This window comes from Mus caroli, chromosome 1 (assembly GCF_900094665.2).
Source record: "Mus caroli chromosome 1, CAROLI_EIJ_v1.1, whole genome shotgun sequence".
NCBI lineage: Eukaryota > Metazoa > Chordata > Mammalia > Rodentia > Muridae > Mus > Mus caroli.
The window spans coordinates 74,322,279-74,340,622 of NC_034570.1; the positions used below are offsets into that span (position 1 = coordinate 74,322,279).

The 18,344-nt window shown below is 37.4% G+C and overlaps 1 protein-coding gene across 4 annotated transcripts in view; it reads left to right on the top strand.

Annotated features, from left to right (window-relative positions):
* The first annotated feature begins 455 nt into the window (after positions 1-455).
* Nyap2 (neuronal tyrosine-phosphorylated phosphoinositide-3-kinase adaptor 2) overlaps positions 456-18,344 on the top strand; it is a 265,902-nt gene continuing 248,013 nt past the window's right edge. For 2 of the 4 annotated variants that reach the window (XM_029483159.1, XM_021172663.2), the window contains exons 1-3: positions 838-945; positions 1,044-1,530; positions 11,149-11,385. In XM_029483159.1, the coding sequence (XP_029339019.1) occupies positions 11,165-11,385 (221 nt within the window). In that variant the 5' untranslated portion in view covers positions 838-945; positions 1,044-1,530; positions 11,149-11,164. Of the gene's footprint in view, positions 698-837; positions 1,531-11,148; positions 11,386-18,344 lie in introns of those variants that run through there. The other 2 variants (XM_029483163.1, XM_021172656.2) reach the window with 2 other exon arrangements.

Below are 18,344 nucleotides of genomic sequence, written 5' to 3' on the forward strand. Positions count from 1 at the left end.
TTAAAATGTTACAGTCCAAGTGAGACCTTTGTTCTGTGTACGTGCCCTGTGCACGTTCCAAGTGGGCTAGTTTTATTCTCATGCCATGGGAGCAGGTGGCATGAAGCTGTTTTGATGAGGTTAAAAGGCTCCTCCCCCCATTCCGCAAGCAGCAGCCTGAAGTACGTCAGCAGTAATTGTGTGCATGGCTCTCCCGTGCAGGATGGGTGGAGGCAAAATTGATATCAAATAAGGGCATCAAACTGAGATCCCAGAGTTCCGTTTAAGTTGTTACTCGTTTTTATTAGCCCCACCAGAGTGAAAACCTTATAACTTAAATATCCTCCAGACAAGAACAATAATTCTGATAGATTTAATTTTTTTTTCTCCAAAAAGACTGAATTAGTGCTCTGTAGTGGATGTAAATGAAGAGGTTTCTTTATCCTCATTTTCTTTTATTATCGACAAATCAGACTTCAGCTCAATTAGATAAAAGAGAGAGGTTCTCTTGTTTGGACTTGAGGCCTTTAATGAGGATGGGAGTCCCTGGGGAGCCGAAATCGGTGCTGCTTTGGGGGTTTCTTGCCATTTCTTTAGTCCTTCCTTCCTTTCCAGTGGGCCTAGGGTGTGGGAACTATCCAAGGTGCTAGGATGCTGGCAGCTCTGCTGCTCAATGCAGGCAGATTGCAGAAGCTGAGATTACCGCTTATTTGAGAAGGTACGTTCTTTGTTTCAGAATCCCTGATTAATCAGCAGCAGCAGCAGCAGCAGCATCAACAGACTAAGGCAGCTGGAGAGAAGAGAGAAAAAGGGAGGGAGGGAGGGAGGGAGGGTGGGAGAGAGAGAGAGAGAGAGAGAGAGAGAGAGAGAGAGAGAGAGAAGAAGAAGAAGACCAGAGCCAGCTAGCGCAAGCTGGTTGTCATGGGGGAGGGACGATGCTACCAGCCAGTCTTCTCCAAACCTTCTGTATGTATGCAAGGAGAAAGAGCATCTCTGGGGCTGAAAGGAGACATTTAGAGAGGATGTGTCTGATTTTTGTTTCCATTTATTTTTTTTCTTCACAGAACATGATCAAATGAGGTACCTTAGCCAGCTTGGTGACTGCTTCGGGTCTTGTAATCATCTGTGTAGCAAAGTGGGTAAAATCATTCAGTTTCTTCCCTGCTGGACCTGGAAGGAGAGGGGCTGTGCGCTCATCCCCACCCATTAGCTATGCCCTCTTTTCTCCGAATGTCGATTTAACGAAGCAAGCACCTGTCTTCTGCCACTGCCTCTTCCTTGCAAACTTTAAAAGGCATTTTATCCGATAGAAAGAACAACGAAAATGCTCTGATCTCTAGTGATGAAGAATCTTGGATTCGACACTTTTCTCATCCAGATATAATGCACTTTAATTGAAGAAATACTGAACTGAACCTACAAGTCTCTTTCTTATGGTGCTGGATTACTCCTCCCGAACTGCCCCGAGACCAGCCCTGAGAGAGGGCTCTGACAGACCCAACTCACCTCCTGACTATTCCACTTAGTTCTCCCCCGGGGACTTAATTTTTGGTATGTATCTCATTTTTCAGATTCTATAAGCATGCTAATTGAATCTAGAACTAAGGAGAGGAGGCAATGGATTATGAAATGGGATGAATTTTAGTTAGGGATACTTAATGCTGAAGTTTGCATGTCTTATTAGGTGGAGCAGAAATAAAGCTGCAACACGGGCATCCACACTGTTAGTGAGCCCCTGGCTATTTTTAATCCCGTACCCACTTCGTGATTACCATGGAAATGGTAAATGGATTTTCATTAGTAAAATAAGCCATGTTGAATTATTAAAAGAATTGGAAGTATTCCCATGTCATTAATTACTATTCGCGTTGTGCTTGCTGCTATTTATCTTAATTCCATATCACAAATATCTTACAATAGGCTCAGTTCACTGGTGTCAGCCGTAAGAGCCCAGTTTTGCATTTTCAGCAAGAAAGATATGTACTCTATCAAAACATATCCAAATTGCTAGATATACTTTGAAGGTGAAACTGCTTATTTCGGGCTGATTCCAAATAGACATTTTTTTTCAGAAAATGTGTTTTAATACTAGCCAATATCTGGAAGGTTTCCTTAGCCTTACCAAAATGTACATCTGCAGTAGAACTTTAGGTGGCCTTGCTTAACTTGGGACATGTACTTATTTCATTGAAATAACTCCAGTATAATTTTTCAATCTACCCAGGAGTATTTTCAATACTTGGAATATTGGCACATCTGGGAAAATATTGTATTTTAAAATGTTCATTTTTACTGAAGAATACTAAAGTTGTTTTTGTAGTAAAGTAGTATATTTACTTTTCTAAATGTAGTGAAAAATATAAAGGTATTTAATGGAAGAGATTAAAGGGTGTAATTATGATAAATTTAGTATCTATGAATTTATATTCAATTAGCAGAGAGTAATAAAATAGAGAGTAAGAATAAAAACTCGATCTCCTAAATTTTCATATTTTGGCTATGCTCCAATTTATTGATGTATTATAAAGCATCAACTTAACAAAGAGAAAACAGGAGTCAGACATGTACAAATGGTTTTGTTTTTCTTTGGAAAGTAGAACATACTTTTTTTCAAATATAAAAGATAATTTATATTTGACAAAAATATAATATAAAAAGATAATTCTGTGAAGGACATTTAATAGTTAGGAAATTGTGAAAACAGACCTTTGAAAAATACTACAAGTTTGCAAAAGACTAGAAGAGTTGTGAAACTTGAATGGTTTGTAAAGTTGTGTAGAAGTGTCAAAATCTCAGGGTAAACAATGGTGCCTATTGTTTAAAATCAATCAATCAGTCATAGACTACCAACTCAATTAGATGGCTCCCACTCTAGCTCCAGTCAGCAATTTATTAAAGTCACTGTATCTGCTTTGCAAATACTGCCTTGTAAGCGTCTGGAACCAACTGGCCCAAGGCTCCACAAATTCCCTCAGCCACTGGCTCTTTGCTTGAGCCTCTGATATAAGAGAGGATATATGCAATGTTTTAAAACCTTTGGTAAAAGACACCATGACAGGCTAGAAGTTCGGGAAATGGCTGGTAGATGATTTTATTGCACTTGTATGATCTATGCCCACTTCCCAACTTGGGGGAGGGAGATGGAGGAGAAAAACTCACTGCAAAGAAATCTGCTTTTTGAGGAAGAAGTAATCAACGCCTTTGTAGTTACTCCTGCAAGCTTTCTTGGTGGTAACTTCTTTCCCCGTTTTGTGCAGAACAGCTGCATTTTGAGACCACTGAGAGTGAGAATATGCACATGACCATTTGTGGGATGGGGGACAGAATTCCAAGCACAGATCAAAATATCTGACACTAGTATTTGATAGCCTTAAGACTTTCATTGCATAGACAAATGGACATCATTGGCATGGCTATGGGTCTTAACTCTGGTATCTAGTTTTAAAGTCCTACTCTGAAGTTCAAATTTTGCATATGTGTTTAACATATGCATGCGAAGCCTGATTACTACATATATTTTCATAAGCAATGTGCGCTCTGTGGTTTTAGATTGGTGTAAGTACATGCAAAAAATGTAAAATGGTCTTTATACTACTGAACAATGAATGCAGTAACCTAACAACAAATAGTCAAAACCACCTGGGAAGACTTTCATTGGACCTAAGCCCCTAGCATTCTCCACCTTAGAGAAGATGCAATGATTGGAATGGGAAGGGAAATGAAATTTTAATTACTAAAATCCCAAGACTAGCATAAGACCAGTACCATTTGAAAACCTCAAAAATATATGAAGAATGGAAGCTAGGAATCTTGCATGATCCTCAAATAAATTAAAAGATAAACAGGAAGAAAGGGTAAACTATACAGCCCTACATCATTTATTCTCTTCTATGCATATGATATTTCAGAGGGTCACAAATCACATTCTGACAACAGCATAAAGTAAATTTTACCTTATGCCAAACATAAGATTATCTAGCAGAATTCACTGTGGTCTAAAACACAGAATATCTTATGAGACTTTAAATACAGGGAAACAATTCACTCCCAAATCAGATTTGTTTTTTATTCTTAAATACTCAATGTAGGTGGCAAAATTAAGATTAAAGAAGTTGTTGCCACTTTGTATCTTGGAAAAGCTCAGTCTCATACAAAGAAGAGCTTCATTTTAGAAATTTGGGGTAAACAGTTTAGGAAGGATAAAAAGTTAAAAAAAAAAATTTCCACTCCTGACTAGGAAACTGGTAGACTTGGTGTACTCAGAGGATGGTGGTACTTATGAAACTCTGCACTGGGTAAGGAGTACTATTATCTCACTGAGTGAGTTTGTGCTTCCACCAATCCCACCTTTCCAGAGCTGGAGTGGTAGATAGTAACAGAGGAGGTTATACCAATTTAAGATTTGGTTCAGGATTTTAAACAAAGGGAAAAGAGATGCTTAGACACAGATGAAAGAGAACCACACAGTGCGAATATTCATTTGAATCTCTTTGTGTGACTTCTCTCACACACCAATGTGTGCCATTAAGGAACTCAATTTCACCATGAGTTGGTAACAGAGTAAATAGCTCTGAACTGATACTACACACAATGGGTTTCTTCATTGGTAGATGGAAAATATCACATAATCATGTGATCTTGGTGAAATTTGTATGCATTTACTTTAAAAATACTATTTAAATTTCTTTTTAGTGCTAAGTATTACATAATGGTTTGGATCTTGAGTTTTTTGATGAAAGTATCAGCTACAAAAAGAAAGGAAAACTGAGGATTTTCATATTTTATGTTTCTACCAGTATCATATGGATATACATGTTTTTTTTTTCTGTGTGTGTTTGGGTAATGAGAGTTTTATTTCTGTAGGAACATTTGTGAATAATCAATATCACCATCAGGTCTAGACTTAGCACTGGTAAGAAACAATGATGGCTCTGTTCGTAAAAATATATGTAGAAAATTCAACACGACGTTAAATGCTTAGTTTAATTCTTTTGGCCATGGTAAGAGTTTAATTAGTGCAATTTAGTTAAGTCAAGTTTCAGATTTTAGAAAGAATCCCAATATTACACTGTAGTCTTTGTGAAGGGTGTGGTCAACCGGCTATAAGTAACAAAGTGACAATATTATTCTCTGTAGCCTTTGTGGTCAACAGAGTATAAACAACAAAGTCATAATATTACATACTCTAATTGAGAAGGGTGTGGTCAATGGGCTATAAGTCACAAAGTCAAAATATTGCAAACCGTTGTCTTTGTGAAGGGTGTGGTCAACAGGCTATATGTGACACAATGAAAAAAATAGTATAAATTGAAAGCTGAAAAAGAGTCATCCACCTTAATATTTAACTCAACATCTGTATCTTTGATATGATCAGTCAAAATTGTAGACATGGTCATCTAAATATTAAATGGACAGAATCTCTGGAAATGCAGAGCAGAGAAGTATAGGAGGGCATCAAGTAGAGACCCTAATTTTCCTGCGTGTTGTATGGGATTCTGCACTGGTTATTTAACTATTATTCCAGGAGAATCCCTGGTATTATTTTAAAACTTAGTCATGAATTTCAATAAACACATACATAGTATTTTAGAATTTGGCTCAGTACTGTCACTTCCAAAGAAAGCATAGCTAGTCTTGTCTACTCTTAGAATGAAGACACAATGCTTCAAGAATAAAGTTAGGGAGCAAAAGCCTCTCAGCTGTTTTAAACAAACAATGGGTGCAAAAATTATTGTTGGCTATAAGAAGGCAGAAATTCTCCTTCAACCGTATACATTCTGTTGGTGCTATATTTAATTTGAAGCCAAACAAGGGAGATGGTTAGTTATTGAAAAAAATACCAAAGATGGTACATAGAACGCACAAACCCAGTTGCGTTTTAACAGTACTTTCTAAGAGACTAACTAAATTTTACTGTCTGTTTATACAGATTTGCAATTGAAGAGCCAGGAACTACAAGTCTTTGATGGGCTAGATATGGAGCATGCATTAGTGAGCATCCATTTTTTTCCATAAGTGTACATTCTGAAAACACATTTATGAGTTAGCAGATTATCATGTTTATTGCAGCAAATGGTAACAGTTGTAGCCAGGTAGGTAGACAACACAAAGTTCAAATTTCTAGGAACTCTGTTCATTGTCAGAGAGCTATGGCTCATTTGTCTGAATGATAGCCTTCATCTTGGAAAGGCCAAGTTGGAGGAATTGGAATGGAATGCATTTTGTGGTCCATAAATCCCAGTGCCCTTGTGTTTTGTATTTGTGCAATAAGAGGGGTGATGGATAAGTGTATTGACTACAAATTATTTGGTTGGTGAAGAAATATGTTAACTCCTAACTTGGCTCTCATGTGAACATTTGTTATGAAGGAAGTAATATTGTCTTAAATATCTACCCACCTGTTTCAAAGTAGAATTAGTTTGTCAAGGAGCTGTGTTATTAAATATAATAATTCTCAAAGTTAAGAATTGGCAGATCCAGTATGATGGCTCAGAGGTAGAGGCACTTTTGTGTGGCTTTATGACCCTAGTTCCATTATCAGATTCTACAGGTGGTGGGAGAAAAAGTTGATCTCTGACCAGTATCATGCCATGGCAAGCATGCCTGAATATAATTACACACACAGATATGCAGACACACAAGCATACATACATACACACACACAAAGATACATACACACAAAATATATCAATCATATGTATTTTCTAAACAAGTTTAATTTTAACACTAATAGGAAGTTAGTGACAGATGACTCATCTGGTAAAGAGACTTGACAGTTTGACTTGGATCTCTAGAACCCACGTGATGAGGAGAGTAGCCAATTTGCTCAACTTGTCCTCTCACCCCAACATGGATGTTGTGGTATCATAAACCTCTCAATTAAAAAGAAAATCCACACATGTCTATAATAAAGTCATTTGATTTTAAAAGAGATGGTAGAAGGCTCTACTAGCAATAACACTATCAGTCTTTTTTTTTGTTTATTAGATATTTTCTTTATTTACATTTCAAATGCTATCCTGAAAGTTCCCTGTACCCTCCCCCCACCCTGCTCCCCTACCCACCCACTCCCACTTCTTGGCCTTGGCATTCCCCTGTACTGGGGCACACAAAGTTTGCAAGACCAAGGGGCCTCTCTTCCCAGTGATGGCCAACTAGGTCATCTTCTGCTACATATGCAGCTAGAGACACGAGCTCTGGGGGAGGGGGGTAGTGGTTAATTCATATTGTTGTTCCTCCTATCGGGTTGCAGACCCCTTCAGCTGTTTGGGTACTTTCTCTAGCTCCTCCATAGGGGACCCTGTGTTCCATCCAATAGATGACTGTGAGCACCAACTTCTGTATTTGCCAGGCACTGGCCTAGCCTCAAATGAGACAGCTATATCATTGGACACATAATGCAGTTTTTAAACCAAATCCACATGATGTAGTCCATTTCAACTGCCATCGATGTTTAAATGTAAAGTGAAGCTTAAACGTATTAGTTAATGCAAAAACATAGACCTAGATACAACTTATTTGAGATTTTTAGAGTACATGGACAAACTTTCACCTGTGCCTACAGGACTTCTTCAGAATTCTAATACATTATTTGCTGATTTACATAGGTACCAGCAAAGCAGATACTGTGAGCTTGATCATTGACAGAATGCTAATCTTATTTTAAAGAACATGTGTAAATGTTGAGAAGTTTTATCTATTTATCCCCAAAATAGTGGAAGTAAGGATGCATGGCCAGCTGGTGACATAAACAGTACCAGAATTAGAAAAGATGCATTATTCATTCTAGTCTTCTTCTGCAATTTGACATTTATCAGTGCCTTGTTGGTAACAGGTGCCCAATAGAATTTAAATAAATGGATGATTATATGACTAATACCTTCCTAGAGGTGGGTATGGGCACATACATAAACATGTAACCCATGTTTATAATATGAATTTTAAGTTGAAAATATGATTGATTCTCATCTCAAAGAAATCTGTAGGATTTAAAAAATACCTTTTGTATGTATAAGTATTTAGCAATAATATTATTTTATATTTTCTCAGAAAAACAATTTAAACCCCAGGTAATTAGGCAGGTTATTAATAATGATAATTAATGTTCAGAGATGATAAAATAACCTTGTTAATAATTACAATATGTTGGCTGTGTAAAAATTACTTGTATTGGTGGAAAACCTCAGCTAAATAAATAAATAAATAAATAAAGTCTGTTGGATAATCATGCTTCTTGCACCTGGGGAAAAGACAGTTTTCCTGGAGGGCAGAGTGGGAGAAATTCTAGCCTGAGGTATTACCTCTAGCACGCTCATAACACTGAGCTGTCTTGCTTAACTGAGGCAAGATTAATTGCATAAATTTAGGTTGGTCTTTTTTTTAGCTTGGAGTACCTACTACAGATGTTCTTCATACAAGTGAATTTCTGACACTGGTAATGCTTTAGATAGCTGAAAGACACTTTCCTGCACTCCTCTCGCCAAAATGGAATTCATTCACAGTAGTAACTTTCTTCTCTTCTAGGTGCCCCTCACTTTAGCATGTAATCTGATGGACTTATGTAAAAATACAATTCAATGGTATTATGTAGTTGGAATTAAAACATTACTCAGTTTTAACCCACTGGAGCATGGACATCAAATGAAACGTAATAAAAAATTTAACATAAAGATCCAAAGGCAGCAAACAACCATCAGGTTACAAATGTCAAAGACTGGGAAGGAATTTAAGATCAGCATGTGATTCAAATCTGGGTTAACCGGTAGCTAAAAGGATAATAAGTTATGTCATGAATTATGAGATTTTCATAACTACAACCTAGGTTATGAAATATTATTCCCCTTTCAGAATAACTAAGATGTATACTTAAAAAAAGAATCTTCTGGACTTTTTCGGTAAATAGATGGGCTGATCAACATTTATATGATTTTCAAAGGATATAGGTTCCTGTTTGTTTACATGACAGACATGTACCATACACACTTCTATCAGTTTTATACATCACAGGGAACATAACATTAAGGAAGTCTTTTTTTTTTTAAGATTTACTTATTTATTATATGTAAGTACACTGTAGCTGTCTTCAGACACACCAGAAGAGGGAGTCAGATATCATTATAGATGGTTGTGAGCCACCATGTGGTTGCTGGGATTTGAACTCTGGACCTTCGGAAGAGCAGTCGGGTGCTCTTACCCACTGAGTCATCTCACTAGCCCCGAAAGTCTTATTGACATAGAAGATAAACATCCATGCAGTTTTGCTCTTTATCATTGTTAAGGCAGTTTTCTTACCTAATCTTAAATATTGGAAAGTTCTTCAAGACCTGGTGATTCCTAAAGTTTCTTGTTGAATTATCAATATGTCTACTCATCTATCTATGTATGCATCCATCCATCCAACTACCCATCCATCTATGCACGCATCCATCTACCCATCCATCTATGTATGCATACATGCATCCATCTGTCTACACATCTATCTATGCATGCATACATGCATCTATATGTCTACACATCTATCTATGCATGCATCCATATATACCTATCCATCTATGTATGCATACATGCATCTACCTATCCACTTATGCATATATGCACCCATCCATTTACCCAGTCCATCTGTGCATGCATTCATGCATTCATCCAATTATCTAACCATTCATCTATGCATGCATCCATCAACCCATGTACCTATTCATATTTACATCCATCCATCTGTCTACCCATCCATCTACTCATGCATGCACCCATTCTTCAGCACATCCATCTATTCACACATGTACCCATCCATCCATCAACACATCCATCTATGCCTGCATGTACCCATACATCCATCAACCCACACATCCACTACATAATGATATTGTTGACAGGCTTCTTCACTAACATCACTGTGATGTTAGCACACCTTAATGTGCATAGTTCTGTTTAGTTCTACTCTAAATTCTTCATAACCCCCCCTTATACCAAAGACAAATCATGGAAGCTTTGTCTTTCTCACTTTACAGATGGGATCTTTGAAGAGACACACTTGGTAAAAGTTCCATGTTTAAAATACAGCTTGATTTTGCTTTGATTTGTCAGTTACTGCTCCTGTGACTTAAGTTTTTAAAGACTTAGTCTTTTAATTAACAATTCTATAAAGTTATCAAAGCTACTCCTACCAGACTGCTGAGTATATGAAAGGTCCTGGTAATACACAATATGTGTCACAATAATGATATGAAGTAATTATATAGGGCCATTTTGAAAATAACAAGGGGTCACAAGAGTATTCAAATTATTTTTCCTTGTTTGCTGTTATATTTTATGGACATTTTATATTTATACATTTTCACTTAAATGTTTTTAAAGGAAATATAATTCAATTTTTCTCCAATATAACTTAATTTTAATTTAAATATGAATTGAAATGCCATGATAATGAAAATATAGAATTATTGTATTACAACAACACCTATTCAGAAACAAAATCTTGACTGTAATTATGCAAACAAAATATCTTCAGATACAATATTTATGCATTCACAGGTGGCAGGGCAGAACTCTGGCCCTTTGTTCTGCTGCTGCTGCTGCTTTGATAACATATTTGATACCTAAGAAATACTCATTTCATGTTATTCCAAACACTCTGGGCACCTGTACTTCCTAATGAGATATTTTCCTCAATGGATAACTTAAAATGTATAAGTCCTAATTATTTATATAAAATTAAGCTTCAGTCAAGGGAACAGAGAAGTCTAAATAATATGAATGGGACATATATTTTAAAATTCTAATATTTTCATTAATGATCTTCTAAAACAACTTTATGCTCTTACTCACCATAACTTAAATGCATTTTTAAATAATTATTATATTTAAAGTGTAGGACTATATGGAGATGACCACATGTGGGCCATGGAGATGTGTACAGATCAGAGGTCAACTTGGAAAGTCAGTTATGTTCTCCCACCTGATGAATTCTGGGACTAAAATACAGGACATTAGACTTGCCAGCCAGCTTTTTTTAACCCACTGAGCCACCTCGATGACTCTTAAATGTTTTAATTCACTAGGGCTACATATATCCTAAGAAGTCTGGTAACGCACCGGAGGTTTGAGATGACATAATCTTAGGGATGAAACTTTACCCCCTTGCTAAGGGTATGGTGTGTTGTCAATCTGCAGAAAGCATCTCGTCTCCATGATACCATCCAAGATGATGAGTGCTAATCCTGAAGAAGACCCTCTGGACACCTTTTTCCAATATATTGAGGATATGGGAATGAAAGCATACGATGGCCTGGTTATTCAAAATGCATCCGACATTGCTCGCGAGAATGATCGCTTGAGAAATGAGACAAACCTGGCTTACTTGAAGGAGAAGAACGAGAAACGTCGACGACAGGAAGAAACAATCAAACGGTAAGCATAAACATAAGGCACTACATTCCATGGGGGGTGAGTGGGGTGGGGGAAGCTACAAATCCTGCTAAGACTGTGCTGCTGACACCTGGCCAAGAAGAGGCTGGTCAGAGTCTTGGCGGGATGTATAGAGAAACAGACACCTGGGCTCTCCCGAAAGCTCATCTATCCTGCTGACAGATCCTGGCCTTCGTTAACAACAGTTACTTGCCTGTACTTTGTGCATATGGCGGTACAGATGGGATGAGAAGAGAATTCAATTTTCTCTCCATAAAAGCTTGTGTTGAACAACCTCTTGATAAAAACACCAGGGAGCACAGATACATTTTTAACAGCCAAACTTTTATGAGTATGTCCACCTTTAATGACCTATGTTTATAGTTCTTACCTTAACGTAGAGTTCATCTTCTTCCTATAATATGACCAAGACCAGTGAATAATGAGATGTTCATGAGCCTCTGAAGGCAGTTGGAATCCTTGGTGTATGCTCCTGTGCAATTTTATGGCGATTATACCTCTTGGTTTGGTACCAAGGGTCCCGGGTTTGTTCAAATGAAATTGCTTTCATGATGTAACGCCTACTAGTGACAAGATAATGAGACCCAGACTGCAGCCTTCAAATGGAGGTTAAACTCCTAGTTCGTGCACACAAAAGAAACAGACACAACTCTTCTTTGTTTTTGTTGTTGTTGTTGCTTTTATAGAGAAAAATAAAGCAGGGTTTTTATTTTCCCTGTGTGCATGTTTCCCTGCAGTCACACACTGTGTTTCATGGAATCCTGTTTTATTACTGGAAGTCATCTACAAAGTTCAAAATTTTTAAAATGTAGACAATTACTTCTTTCGGTTATCCGCATGACTGAATAGTGATTGAATGTTTGGATAGTTCGTAGAGGATTTTCTACCTAAAATGATATCTGCATAGTGTCTCGAAAGATTACAATGTTAAGGAAATGAAAGTATTTTTTTCAAGTTCAATTGTTTAGGTCATAAAGAGGTGAGGTAATGTGGCATGGCACTAGTACTTTAAAGAAAATGTTTTACATGTTAGAGAAAGACAAAGGGAGGAAAAGGAGGGATGGAGTGAAAAAGTAGAGGGGGAGTTAGAGAAAACTGTAAAAAGGTCTTGTATAAAGAACTTGCTGTTTGAACTCTGGATTATTAAAATTTACTAAGCTTAACTTAAAATTGATTTTTTTTGCTGGAGTATGCTAAGCACCTTTTCACACAAAATCTCCCGTGTAGATTCTCTGACAAATTTCTGTGTGTATATGTGTGATTTACTTTAGTTTTGAATGGTTGAGTTTTATTCACTCAAAGTAAAGAGGGTGGGTATCATGATTACTAAAGAATTACAATAGTGCAATCTAAAGCTTTGTACTCTTGCTGTTGCAAATCAACAACTAATTCTTTTGATAAGTGAACGAAAAGAATCATTTACAGCACCATCCTGTTGCCCCCTCAGAACACCACAATGGACGCTTCTTTCCCACTAGCTTCTGTATTGCATTAACAGCCTTTAATAGGCTTCTGCAGAAATATTCAAACACAGCCACAGCAGAAGTGGCTAAGTTTTAAAGGCTTTTACTCACATGTGTTTAAAGAGGCACCAAAAATATGGGGTGGAAATCTGAACTCTAAAGCCCTTGGGTGCAAGTATCTAGATACATGGAGACGCATCAACTTCTGCCACTACATGATGAGCAATGTGTCAGAGAAACAGTTGTATGAACTTGAGCTCATTTTGCTGGACTAATCGGATGACTTTCTAAGACTATATTACAAAGCACAGATCACTTACTAAGATGAAAAATAAACAGTCTGCACGGACTTTCACCTTGTAAAATAGAGTTAACGCTAACATATTTCAATAATCGAATAAAAAACACATGCAAATCAACTCTCCTCTCTGGTTTTAATTCACAAGGAATGGCCGTGATTGGCCACAGTAAAATTGGGTGCAGTAGCTAAATTCTGAGCACAATATAAACTTTGTGATTGATGAGCCTTAGGCCTTGAGTAGGGAGAGTGAATGGTGAGCTTGGAGTTAGTCTGCTGTTTTGCTCCCTGTTATTGCTTGAACTAGCAGAATGACATTTCTACTTTATGAAGTGGCCAAGAGTGACCCTGATGCAAGTTTAAGGCAAATAGCAGAGAATGGGAACCCATACTTATGTGTAAATATTCAAAGGCCTTATAACTACTCTGGTAGAGATTTTGGATGGAGGTTTGGGTAAAAGACCCAGACTTTGGGTAGAGATTATAAGAGTTCTATAACACATTTTGGAGAGTCACCTTAATCTTCCTGTAAGTTTTAAAATCACAAGTTTACATAACAACAAGGACACCTAGAACTTAAATTTTAAAATGATCAACACCCCAGGAATATTCTCCAAGCCACCTAAACCTTCACAGGATTAGGAATCTGTGAAAGAGCCCAACAGATTTAATCAGGGAGTCACAAAGGGGGACTGAGCAGCTTTGGAGCCACAGCATTGGAGGAGAGCTAACAGGGAAAGAAATGGAGGGGCAGCCTCTCTGAGCCCGCCCTTCCTTCTGCTCTGCTAGAACCTATCCCATCACAGATTTGAAAGGGGTAGGTCACAAAAGACCCACAGATGTCACCCCTTTGGGAATCATTTACACCTATTAGAGACTCAATGATAATGTAAAACTGGTAAGTACACATTAGGGAGAGGACTATGGGGCATCTTCTACTCATAGATGAAGATGATCATATCCCAAATAACATTTAATACTTTCCCCATAACGGTTGCATGTTTTAGGAATTAAAAGATACAGTATGTGTCTTGCTATTTATAAACCCAGTTCTTCCTTATTCAACCCTGCCCAAAATCTTTTTTTTTTCTTTCTGGAATTCTAGTTTAATGTGTAAATATCTTGGAAGTGTAAAAATCCTATGGGAGCCCAAAATTGTTGACACTTCTCCAAATCATTTTTCTTTTCCAAAAGCAAAACCCAGTGTAAAGCAAAATGGCATAAATGTCCTCTGATGTATGGGGGTGGGGCTTGGAGAGAAAAAAAGTGAACAAAGACAGACCAGCAATGCTTCTGTTTGAGGAGGAGTCTAAAGGCCTCCCTCACTGTCTTGTCAGAGGACAGGCTGTGACATCTCCCCAAACAATCTAGTCCAGTTACCATAGTAGTGTCTGAATTTGATTTTAATTTGTGCAGTGTTGTGGGTGTACGACAATTTTCAAATGATGCTAATCTTTCTTCAATGTGAGTTTACTTCAACATTTCTAATGAGACATGTCCTCTATTTACAAAGTCCATGAATTGTGTTTTATTCAAACAGGCATTTAAAGGCTTCTAGGATACTGGAAAACATAGAACACCCATATTTAAATCTAACACATATTTCAGTATTTTTTTTTACCTTGCAATTAATATCAAGTAGAAAAAACTCAACAAGGTATTAATGAACACCATCAAATTAATGAAAATTTCTTCACCTTTCTGCTGGATGCCTTCAATATATTCTGTGATTTAATATATGGAATATAAATGCCAGAAATTCTAAAAGGCGGCACATTTGACCTTGAAAAGGCATTGATGATAATTCTCTGTGAAGTGCGCCAGTTGCAATTTCAAAAATGTGCAGACTGCCAAGGCATGCTTAAAACATGGAAATCGGATTTCCTGTGATTGACTTTCTGGAGCACAGACTGCTGAAATGCCTTTTGTGCTCAAGCTGGGGAGCTTAAACACAGAACCCTTAGACACACAATATCCATCCCCCTGCTTGCTCTGTGATCTGAGACACTTAGGGTTTCTGAGCCCAGTTCCTTATTTTTGAACCAACTTGAGGCCTTGTCACTATTAACTCTTTGTATCTTCTCTTCTATCTGTCATATGGACTTTTTACTGAAGAGACTTGCTGGTGAGAAAGAGACACTAAATGAGGAAAAAGAAATGATGTTCCTAGTGCTTCTCTTAACAGTTTAAAGTCATATTTGGTAAGAAACAGAGAAATGCTTAAAGGAGAGAATTAATGGAGAAGGAAAACAATTATTTTGGGGCCTCATGGTCAAATGTTATTTTTAATCCCAGTAGCTTTGTATAGGCAGTGGCAAATGAAACTTGTTTTTATTCCATAGCCCATAAACCAGTCAAACATGAAAAACTACCTTTCAACAAGTTAGTTCATTCTAGATGAGTTACCTTGTCCTAAATGGCAACAAATAGGGGGAAAGGTGAGGAACAAACTTTGGTGGTCAATGTGTGCAGTTCTGGCCAGTAAGAATGAAGGAGGTGATGAATGAGAGCTGACCTGCAGGGCAGCATCTGCACACACCTCTAAAACATGATTTCTTCAGAGGTCCTCTGTTTATACGCAACCCCTTGTTAGGTCACCAAATATCAACATTCACTGAAGATGATGAGTAATCAAAAGGCCATTGTACACACCAACAGCACAACAGGGTTCTAGAATTCCTTTCTTTTTGAATTTTGGAATGAGTACTCAGATCACCTCATTTGACTGCTTTGAAACCAATGTAAGAGGTATCCCCTAAGTAAAAGGCAAAAGGGAAATTCTCATGTCTAGTCAGCTATAGTTTTTACTGTAGGAAGCAAATGTGTTTTCCCTGCCCCCGCCCCCACCCCAATTAATGAAACACTACATTAGCAAAATTTCTCCAAACATTGTGAGTCTGGAAGACAGCACTTGACTTCAGCAAAGTGGCTCTGACACAGAGGACTACTTAGGCTGATTACCAGTGTCTCTATTCCCCGTGGGTGCCCTCAGGGGATCTATAGGAGGTTATATTTCCTCTTTAAAAGTGACAGTCAGAAATGGAATTAGATTAAATATGGCTTCCTTTAAAGGGGCATATGATTGTATATTTGTGTGTGCACTTGAAAACTATGTGGATTTAAGAGTTTCAGATCTCCTGTTAAGCAAAGGGAATCAAAACACCACTACAGTCTCTCTGGTACATTTAGGGAGAAATTTACAATACAAATAAAAAGTTTAAATTCATTTTTTATTTGCTGGTTTACTACTATACCAAAAGGGAATGGTTGTGATATCAAATTTGTATATCAATTCATTTTATTTATATAAACTCATAGTTATACAGAAAATGCTTATCAGGGAAGTATGGTCCATTATACCAATAGTCTTTAGTTGGATTTGACTTTTGGAATTTTATTTACAACATGACAGAAAATATTGAGGTTATGGAGAAAAATGCATTGATGTGCATTTTTGAATGCTATACCCACTCAGTGTACCATGAGCAGTTAATCTGGTCACATGTAACTCTCCTCAATGAGCTTGTTCCACTGAAGGCATGCAGGGATGTGAAGTTTCCTATATTTGTATCAGAAAGGATACAAAAAGCATCATTTCATAAGCAAAGTGAAGCTAGCTGAATGAACAAAGGTTCAAAAACACAAAGATCTACAGTTAGCCTTATAGTTTAAAGAAATTATCTGAAGGTAGCTCAGAGATAGCCTCTGGGTAGTCATTGCTTCCAGGCTTAGAAGAACACTGGAGATGAGCCCGAGGCCATACGCAGCTTGTCAGATGCCTGGGTTGCCATGAAGCTGTTGATCTGATCTAATGTGAGTTTCTGACCTAATTTTGCTGTAGGATTTAGTGTTCAGGCAGAGAAAACAAGGTTAATGTGTTGATGCAGAGTGAGATTAAACAGCAGACACTCTCCTAATAACCCTCTCTAACTTTGGCTTCCTCTTGTGAATGTCATTAATCCAAACCACTTTTCTATTAATCATTTCAGAGTACACCACACGCTGTTTTGCTTGTTTTTGAAGTAAAAACTATATATCCAGATTGTCTTTTTCTGAGTTGAATGAGATGTAAAAACATAGTACAAATTTGGGTTACTTTCCCAAATACATGGGAATGTTTTCTTTAATTCATAGGACCTCAAATTTGGAAGAAAATTTTCAGTAGCCAGCATTGATCATCCCTTACTGACTACTCTTTAGTAAGCCAAAAACCACTTCTACAAGTATGGTTACCTGTATATCAATTTATTTTGTGTTTTTCAGTGATGATAGTGGAAGTTAATATTGTTGAATATAAGAGAGTGCTTTGTGATATGGAAATGTTGGTGGTTCTCCTATCCTACTGTTTTCAGCAAAGGTCATCCCCTGTCCTAAAAGGATTAATATATACCCCACAAATCAACAATGTGTGACTTACATGATGCTAATATTTGTAATGACAGTGGCCGATGGCCCTACTTAGTAACCTGCCATCACAGATTAGAGTCCACACTAATGGGGTCTTTCAGATCAGCCGCAGTCTTTGCCTATTTCAGCTCCACACAGACTGATTTCAGACTTTTTCTCTTGCTCCTATTTCCATTCTATCCTGGACTCTTTACTGGCTTTATGCTTTAAGACGATCAGTAACTGTTCTGTGTCTGAAATAAATAGACAGATGCTAGCAAGAGGAGGGGCTGTTTAGAGAACAGCCACATCCAGACAAGGCACTTTCCACGAAGAGCTCTTCTGATGCAGAGGGAAATCACTATGGGGAATGAACGTTTGGAACTCCAACTCCAAGGCAACTGACTTAAAGGAATCTCATTGCAAAGGTGAAGGGACCCTTTCCTTAATGGGTAGTGCTAAACTATTACCAGGTTCTTATGGGGGCTTCCTATTTCCTACCTAAGGTTGTTAAGCTATGGAGAAATATTCTCAACCTTTTATGTAAAGATGGCATTTATAAATGTTTAAAGATAATATATACAGAAAAGGAATTATTGTGGAACTAGAATATGAATCAGGGGATGTATTTTTTTCCTACTAAATTTTAAGTAGCTCCTGGATATCATCATCTAATGTAATGAAATTGCCAGAGTAGACCCTAAACATGCTAATAAAATTGCCTCTGAGGCTTCAGTCCAACTTTGAGGTTGCCTGAAGAAAATGCCTGCATTACAAATGTGTGGGTTACCTTA